The 9,179-nt window shown below is 43.7% G+C and overlaps 1 protein-coding gene across 1 annotated transcript in view; it reads right to left on the reverse strand.

Moving 5' to 3' along the window:
• Positions 1-8,529, reverse strand: part of SYN2 (synapsin II) — a 180,219-nt gene extending 171,690 nt beyond the window's left edge. Inside the window, exons 1-2 of the mRNA XM_029965206.1 lie at positions 8,238-8,529; positions 7,655-7,739 (exon numbers count right to left, since the gene is read on the reverse strand). Coding sequence (XP_029821066.1) covers positions 7,655-7,739; positions 8,238-8,529 — 377 coding nt within the window. The remainder of the gene's footprint in view (positions 1-7,654; positions 7,740-8,237) is intronic.
• Between the last annotated feature and the right edge of the window lie 650 nt (positions 8,530-9,179).

Raw genomic sequence — 9,179 nt, forward strand, 5'->3', positions numbered from 1 at the left:
GAGCCCCAGCAACCACAGGTGTTCAGAGGTGAAAATTAAGGGAACAGTGTTCACAGCCACTCCCAATTGCACTTACACAACACTTACACATCCCCTTCTACCTGCTCCTATCACAGAGACACAGGAAGGACACAGACAACTACAGCGTGCAAAAAAACCCAGGCTCTAAAAACCTGGAGTTCCACGCTCTTCAGTACTGTCTACTGGACCAATCTATTAATTAAATGAATCCCACCGACATTTGCAATTCCAAAAGGAGCAAGCAGGTATGGGCTGGCAGCCCTGATCAGCATGCTCATGGATGGGCAGCCACAACCACAGCATGAGCCTCACACATCCCTCACTATTCCCTGACACATCCAAAGGCACCAGGCCTCAGCTCCAGCTGAGGGGAACCCTGCACTGCTCAAGACACCTGAAGGAAAACCAGGAACAGCCTTGTCAGATGTAAGAGTCAGTGTCTTCTGAATGAAACATTTCCATCACTTTGGCTTGCAAATCTATAAACCCTAGTCACCAACTTTTTGTTAGAATCAGTTCATTAATATTTGAGTGTCAGCCAGGTAGGGACACACCTGTGGTGACAGTGGGTATAGCAAAAACAGCAAAGTCTTTATGCTTTTTGCAAAAGCTTAAACAAGTTTGCGGCTCATGTTTTCATGAATACCTGTCCCTCCAGCTGGCTGGCTGAAAGCACACAAGCTTTTCTATGAGAAGATCAGTTTGACTCAGCACAGATAAAGCTGTTTAATTAGCAAAGGCAGCAGTGCAATCAAGCAAGCATTTTTCATTCTAGCCCAAGATATGACGCTGCCCTCTCACCAATGAGGGCTGTGAAGTCTTATCAGCTCATTGCACAATTTTTTCACTCCACAAGGTGAGTTGCCTCATCTTTGGAAACAGTACCATTATTGCAGGTAACATTTACTTCATAATTTATTGCTTCACTTTTTGTCATCTACAACACTGCTTTCTCTCTGCCAATTTACTCTTTTCCATTCTTGACAACTTTTCCACCTACTTGTAATTACCCTTTTCTGCTGTGTTCATCCAACCAGGTCTAGAATCCTTCTGTGGAGGTTGTATATGGAAACCTGACTGTTTGTCAGTCTCTTCCTCAGACAGAACCTCATACTCACATATTTTCACTAAGGTCTTATCATGTTTTTAAATGCAGGTTGCAGTGTATCTTATCTACAAATGTACAAAAATCTCAAACATCAGCCTATTTCAATGATATTAAAGCAGATTCCCGAGAGCTAAGGTAATACAATTATGTGGTATTGGATACAAATTCTTCTATGATTTGCATGGTGCTATTAAGAACTGAGTACTAAAACTGCATATGGTGAAGTCACAGCTTTAAGAACATATGGATACTGTGGGAATAGTCAGCATCAGTCTTTTGGAGAAACATGCTTTCAACAAAAACATGTACAGTCTTCCAGTGCCCTACAGCATTACAGAATGGCAAATGACATCCATTTAAAACAGATACAACTCAGAATACAAGAAGTCCTCTAGACACACTTTTTCAAGATGAACAATAAGAAGCCTAATATTATAGGTTTTAATAATCTATTCTTTCAACAGATTATAATTTGCTACTGGCAAACCATTATCAAATTCTGAATAGATTGTAAGTAGAATTTCTTTTACTTGGTTCTATAGTCTACAAAGCAGTTTGTTATTCCTTTTAACTCTCACTTCAGTCTCATTACTTTGAAATAAACCTACCTAAAATCCATTATTTCCTTGCCAATTTTTCCATTTACTTTCTGTGAAAGCAAACTTTAGAAGAAAATATTGGCAAACTTTTTTTTTCTAATACAACCTATTCAACTAAACATTTTATTATAGGTTTCATTACGTTTCAGAGATATTTCTGTTGTCTCTTCAAAGATCAAGAAGAAAAGAAAAAATTCACTTGAATCCTGAGCACAGGGAACATGAGTAGGATGGAGGAGGACAAGAGATAGAATCTGTCCAAATCTATAATCAGAATCTCATATACACTAAGTGGCCTAAAATAACATTAGAGCCTGTAAGAGTTTGTTTAGATAGAGAAATACACAGAGTATGGAGGACAAAGTGTTTCCCACTAAGAGCTTTTTTAAAATTTTCTATCTAGTCAAAGAGGTAATCTCTATCCCATAGTGTGTTTTGCTATTTATACTAATATAGCCACATATTACACACGACAGAACTGTAGATAAACAGAAAAAAAATCAGCAATTTTATCTTGGATCATCTTAAAATACCAGCACACACACTGCCTGGTGCTGTACCAGCTGGCTGTTTCAGTGAACAGACATGAAACACAACTTGCAGGAGGTTGCTGTGCACTCCACGTTGAGGTTGTTACCATGTTCCACACTGCGGGGAGCTCAGCTGCACCTCCTGCTGTTCACGCCCTGGCCAGTGGGCACCTAAAATTTAAATGACGGCCGAAGAACAAGTGACACAGTTCAATGAGCTAAACTTCACTGCTGCTTTCACAGTAAATGAGACAGAGCTCAGGATAAACCTCACCTTGCTCTGCAGAAACCCATGTGGTTTCCTTCGTGTGCCTGTGTCCTCCCAGCCCACAGACACATGTGCCTGCATCTCTCCTTTAATTGGGTTTTTATTTTGATTGCAAAAGCAGAGAGCCCTTAATGCAGAGCTGGAAACTGAAGTGTGTGCTGGGAAGTAGTGCTGATCTAATTACCTGCTTGTAAGGAGCTAAGTATGCTCTGTCTTCATGTAAAATCTGGTTGCCAGTTCCTTTTTGGAGTGCTAGGGCCTCCATCCAAAGGCCATAACTACAGTTAGACTGAATTGTCTCAAAAAGATAATTTTGAAACAGGAAATTTTCATATAAAGCAGAAATCAAAGAGAAACCAAAGTAAAATCTTTATCCCCCTTGCTCAGTTTCAGGGGTTTTAAGGAACCTGTTGCCTCCTTGAAAGATTACAGTGTTATCTCAAAGGCAAGGTTACTTTTACTTTAATATTAGGAGTTTCTTGTCGCAAAAGGCACAGTTGTTAATTAGCATTTTAAATTAGTAAAAGCAACTTAGTATATCACAGAATCACAGACTATTCTGAGTTGGAAGGGACCTCCAAGGATCATCAAGTCCATCTCTGAAGTGAATGGCCCATACAGGAGACTGAATCCCTGACCTTGATGTTATTTGCACCAAGTTTTAACAAACTGAGCTAGTGTATTTTTTTTTTCCTTCCCATAAAAAGTACATCTATTAACAAGATTACCTTCTCCTTACACTCTACATTTGGCCATTTGGTCAGTTTTAAGAGCTTAGACTCTTCTAAAAAGCAGACTTCTTACTCCTCTGCAACACCACTGGCCTTGCCTCCAAACGTGTCTCACCTTCAGCCCCTGCCAAGGGATCCCTTCAATCAGTAGCAGTTCCCCGTTTACCCACACCCTGGTTTTCCCTCCCCATTCCACATCTGGCTCTATCCTTTATCCTGGTGGCAGGATGCTCTGTCTTGCCAGGAGGCTGGCAAGGACACTGTCCTTCTCCAGAGTCATCCCAGAGGACTGGAGAGTGCTCTGGCAAAGCACTCACCCTCATTTATGCATGATTAAAATCAGATGACACCTCCTAAAACTGGAAAACTTGCTAACAGAAAACTTACACTGAACGCAATAAAAACCGCATTTACTAAATCAATGTGTTACAATCAAATAAAAGAAATAAGAATTCTTGTCCAACTGGAGTAAGGAAATACTAATTAGTTATTCACAACTGAACCACTGAACAAACCGAAAAGAATTCTCATGGCAGTACATTCATGCAAACTGTTTGGTAGTTATCCTACATAAAACAATCACACACGTATTTTTAATTGAAGCTGTTTCCCACCTTCTAGTAAATGCAAAACCCAAACCAAGCAAACCACAAAAAAAACCCCTAAGAAACTCATGCTGCTCACTTTATTACATTTTTGTATCACAAACCAGTGTTTTTCTGCACTATGACAATAGTGTTCATATTAAAAACATTCATGATGAGCAATGTTTGCCCATAAATGACAGTCATTTTAAAACAGAAAGTTTGCTCTTCATATAGCATTTGTCCCAGCCATTTGGGGATTATCTTTCGGGCCTATCACAAGATGACTAACTACCAAGGCAGTAGACATTGAAAGAAATGTGTAATCCTCTGGGGAAAAAAAAGGGTACTGAGACTTTTAACCATATTTCTGCTTAAAAATACAAGAAAAAAATTTTCCAACTTGATACTTTTTATAGTTTCATCGTTACTGCCAACAAGTTTTATATTCAATCTTTAAAGCACAAGACAGACAAAGCGATGATTAGTTTTCAATATTGAAACAGCTTTCTAAATATTACACGTAAGCTTTTAATAAAGATAATAATCTATACACAGCATTTTGGCACCTTGTGACTGATGTATGGCCTTTAATCAATTGTTTATTCAGCACTGAATATTCAGTACTTTTTGTGTACAGAACAAAATGGTTATTTCCTGAGAAAATGAAAAACATTTTAAAATAAACTTATCTAGCTGAAAATTTAGACACTTAGTGCAGAGCAGTAACTAGGAAATGAGAATTAAAAGAAAAGGTTAAGCAAGCTGTCTAGGTTTTAATATAGCTCTGTCACTAGTCTCCTGGATGACCTTGAACAAATTATTTCACTTCTTAGTTTCCTCCATTTGTAAAGCTATCAACAAAGATCCCTAAAGCTGTAAAACAGCCATTGTCCTCTGCCACATCAAATCATCATTAAACCTAACAAGTGGTTCTTGAAGCTTTTCCCCAGTGCCAACAGATCCATAGAGCATCTGTGAATCAGGCTCTTTTCCACTACGTCTTTAAATACTTTGCAGGGTTCTTAATCAGATATGTCAACTCAGAAAAGGGTTCTGGACATTAAGGTATTGAAAAGGTCTGTTCAGTGCACGCCTGCAGTTGAAAAAGATGTCATATTCAAATGCATAAAGAATAGCCCTGACAATAAAATCCGCTTTTTCAATGCCCTTATGTAAATTAACAGTTCAGTTCCATTGGAAGGAGTATTTGCATTACAGGCCACCTCCTCCTTACGGTGCTGTTGTGCAACAACAGAAAGTTTCAAAGATAATTGGTGAAAACGATTGCTGGCTCTTTGCTTCCACCTTAGGACGACAGGATCATTTATTGTATAAACGGACTAAGAGAAAGTCTTCCAGGAGAACCAGAACCAACAAAGACCACTTGTCCTGGATTTGTCTCTGACAGCTGACTACAACCTTCCGCCTGTTTTTCTGTTGTCCTTTCACTTGCCACTGAGGCACGTGTAAAGCTACAGTTGGTAGAACGGCTTTGACAACATCTTATTTTGCAGTCCTGCCTTCAGAAGAAGACCTTAGAGGGCTCTCTCCTCTATGTGGCTGCAAGTTTCAGCGAATGTGTAGGAAAATAATTATCTTTCACAGCTCTAACATGTGCTGGATTGAGAAAGGAGGATAGTTTGACACAACAATTGTATTTTCTCTTCCCTTAAGAAGTCAGGTAACAGCAAAAATATACAAACTAGTACAGATAAGCCAATTCTCCCAATTTTTACTCTGTCCTATCTCATAAAAGTAAAGTAATTTTCAAGACTTGCATTAGGACAAACCTCTTAGGGCAAGAAATTGAGGAAAGGTGTCATTGAGATCAAGATTATAAAATGCAAGCAACAACTGAGCATTTGTTTCTATGTAGAATATCCCATAGGATTCCATTAGCCACAATAACAACGTTGGGTTACTAAATTTCAGGCTTCAAGTATGAGTCAATATTTCATAGAAATAAAATATATTAGAAATAAAATGTCCCTTTGATGCCAGAGTAAGAGAGAATATCCTTTGCTGACAGATGAAGGTGCTTATGCTTCCCCTGACCCTGGATGAAAAGAGGATACTGAATCAGCAGGATTTCAGTGTGATCCAGACCCAAATCCTTTGATTTTTATTGAAACTGCAATCCAAAAGCAAAACATACACTTTCAATTTAAGACAAACATCAAAGCATCACAAAAACAAACACCCAGCATACGATCTTCCTCTCAGGATTAACATAAATCAGCTGGAATGGTTCCTCAGGAGGCTCTAAGAGATGATTTGGTGCTGTTTTTCTTGTTATTGACAGGGTTTGCTCAGTGCATCACGTGACAGCAGCTCTACGAACCTCCTCTTGTTAAACTGCACAGCAGTGCAGGGAGCTGGAGCCACCAGACACTGACACTCACCTGCTGCCAGTTCCAATCTTCCTTTCCCCCCCTCCGAATTATTACACATATTCCATTTTAGCCCTTATAGTCAAATACTATAGCAGACCAATGCATATCCATACGGACACCGGTACTCCCAAAGGTCTGGAACAAACTCTCCCGCATGTATTATGAGAATACACATATATCCAGAGGTGGAAGGGACCCACAAGGATCATACATGTGTTTTTCGAAATTTATTTTATAATCTTCAGTTACAAAATTACTAGTTTCTTGGAGAGGAAAGAGCCACTACAACAAATTGTTCTTTCTAGAACTCTTATGTATCCATGTCTCATACTATGAGGGGAAAAAATAAAATTTAAAAAAAAAAAAAAAAGCAAAAGCAAGTAGGTATGAGTAACCTTGGACACATTTGTCACTGCTGGAGTGCTCTTGGTGGCACTCACTATGCAGAGCTTTAAAAGCTGTGCCACTATCAACAGATTGTGTTGATTTGGGGTGCATTCATAAAATATATAAAAAGTGTCACGTTCACAATACACGGGATGGCTTCAGTAAGCATTGAAAAAATCTCTCAGAAACAAACATTATGAACATATAGAGTTATTGAATTTCCCAAGCAGAAATCTGTGCACTGTAGAATATGAAATAAATAGATGTTTCTGCAAGGCAGTGAGCAGTGTCCATGGATGCATCTCCATGACGTAGGTACAGAGCCTGCCTTAGTCTGGCAGATACAACAATCTTTTTTTTTTAAAAAAGACAACACACACAGCTAACCACAAAACCAAACACAGAAGAAAAAAACTGAAAATTGTAACAGGTAATATTATCTTAACATTAATAACATATTTGCTACGAATAAAGGCTTACATTTTTGTTTCAGGTATTTTATTTAAAGTAGCATTTTAAAGCAAATTGGGTAAATTGGATCAAATCATAGAACTGCACAAGTCTATTTAGACAGTAAGACTGTAAATTTGAGAAGCTGATAATAAAATATTCCCACAAAAAAAACCCCACAATCCCTTACTGAATGATGTCAGTGTTATAAAAACATACTTGTTTTACTCTAATATTTTAAGGCACTATTAAGACCTCCTATACTGTAATTAGCAAGAGTGAATGAGACGATTCACAGCTTGATGTGCAAATACACATGGAAACAAATGAGAGAAGGATTAATAAGAATATGTCCTTCCTACAAACCACAGCATCCACTGGAGCCGTTCGTGATAAACAGGTCTTAAACAGCCATAACCTCTCCTGCTGGTACCAGCCAGGCACAGGAGAAACGAGCTGATGTACAAGTTTCAGGTTTTGTAAATGTCACATTTTTAATGCTGACAGTGGAAGCAAAACACTCAGCCCAAATAAAACCTGCCAAGTTGATTAACCTAACCACACGAATTGAAAGGGCTACGGTAGAACCGAGGGCTGGTCCTCAGCACCCTGAAGGACCTTCACCCGAACGCGCATTTGAGACGCTGCCACAGAAGCAGCGGAATCTGCGTGACAACAAACCTGCTCGTAAACACGAATTAACACACGTAACGCTACAACCACACGCAGTTCCACACAGAAATTCGTGCCCAGGACACCTAAATCCTACCTGCCGCTACACACGGGTGCTTTATTTCTCCAGAGAACACAGGATATGCTTTGTCAGGGCAGTAAATACGTTTTATTCAGTGTTGTGTGATGGAAAACAGATTTCACGGCTAGTCAGGCGCTCCGGGGCTCGCTGGTTTGTGCTCCATCTTCCAGATCGTAACGCTGCGCTCCAGACCCTCAGCGAGGCCAGGCAGCGAGGGTCCTCTGCCCGGCGAGTGTGGGGGGCTCTGCCCGGCGCCCCGGCCACTCACACCCGCAGCTTCATTCCCCTCCGCCCCAGGTGAGCCCACACCTGCCAGGGAAAGGATCCGCGGGGGAAGGGACCGCAGTGAGGACGGGGGAAGGACATGGGGGGAGGAGGAGGGCGCGGAGGGGCATGCGGGGGCACCTACCAGTCCGTGTGCGCTCGTCGATGAACAGGAGCAGCTTGAACTTTCTGCCGACAGCCGCGGAGACGGCGGAGGTCGCGTCCACCAGCCGGCCGAGGCCGCCGTCTGCTTCACGGCGTTGGAGAGGGAGCTGAAGAGCTGCTGCCCGCCGACTGCTGCGCGGCGGCGGCTGCTGCTGGGGGGGCGCGGGCTGCGGCGGCTGCCGGCGCTCCGCGCCCGGGGAGGCTGAGGCGGGGCCGAGGAGCCCGCGGGAGGCGGTGGCTGCTGCGGCTCCGGGCCGCTGCAGATCGGTCATGTAGCCATGGGCAGGTTGGCGATGAAGCTGCTGTCCGAGAGCCTGCGCCGCAGAAAGTTCATCATCTGCCGGCAGGAGCGGCGGGGCTGCGGCGGGAGCGGGCGCGGGCTCTGCGTTCCCGATCCGCCGGCGGGAGCGGTCGCCGCCTCTCTGCGGCCGCGGCGGCGGCGCCGCCTCCCCCGGCACCGGCACTGCCCCCGCCCGCCGGCAGGGGCGGCCGCGCGCGGAGCCGGGCGGAGGGGCCGCGCCGGGCCAGGGCGGGAGCGGGGAGCTGGGGGGAGCGTCCGGCCCGGGGGCTGAGGGTTATGTCCAGCCCGAGGGCCGAGGGCCGTAATTCGTCCCCACGCTGAGGGTGGTGTTCGGCCCGGGGGCTGAGGGCCGTAATTCATCCCCACGCCGAGGGTTATGTCCAGCCCGGGGGCTGAGGGTGGTGTCCGGCCCGGGGGCCGAGGGTTGTAATTCACCCCCACGCTGAGGGTTATGTCCAGCCCGGGGGCCGAGGGCCGTAATTTATCCCCACACGACAGTCCTGGCAGCGGAGCTGGCCGCCGTTCAGCGCAGCAGAGGGTGGCGGGGGTGGAGGTGGAGAGGGAAGGAGAGCTGCGGGGCAGAGCGGCCGTGCGCGGGCAGCAGCACACGCTCCGGCCGGG

Source organism: Manacus vitellinus, unplaced genomic scaffold (assembly GCF_001715985.3).
Source record: "Manacus vitellinus isolate BGI_N305 unplaced genomic scaffold, ASM171598v3 scaffold_91_pilon, whole genome shotgun sequence".
Taxonomy (NCBI): Eukaryota; Metazoa; Chordata; class Aves; order Passeriformes; family Pipridae; genus Manacus; species Manacus vitellinus.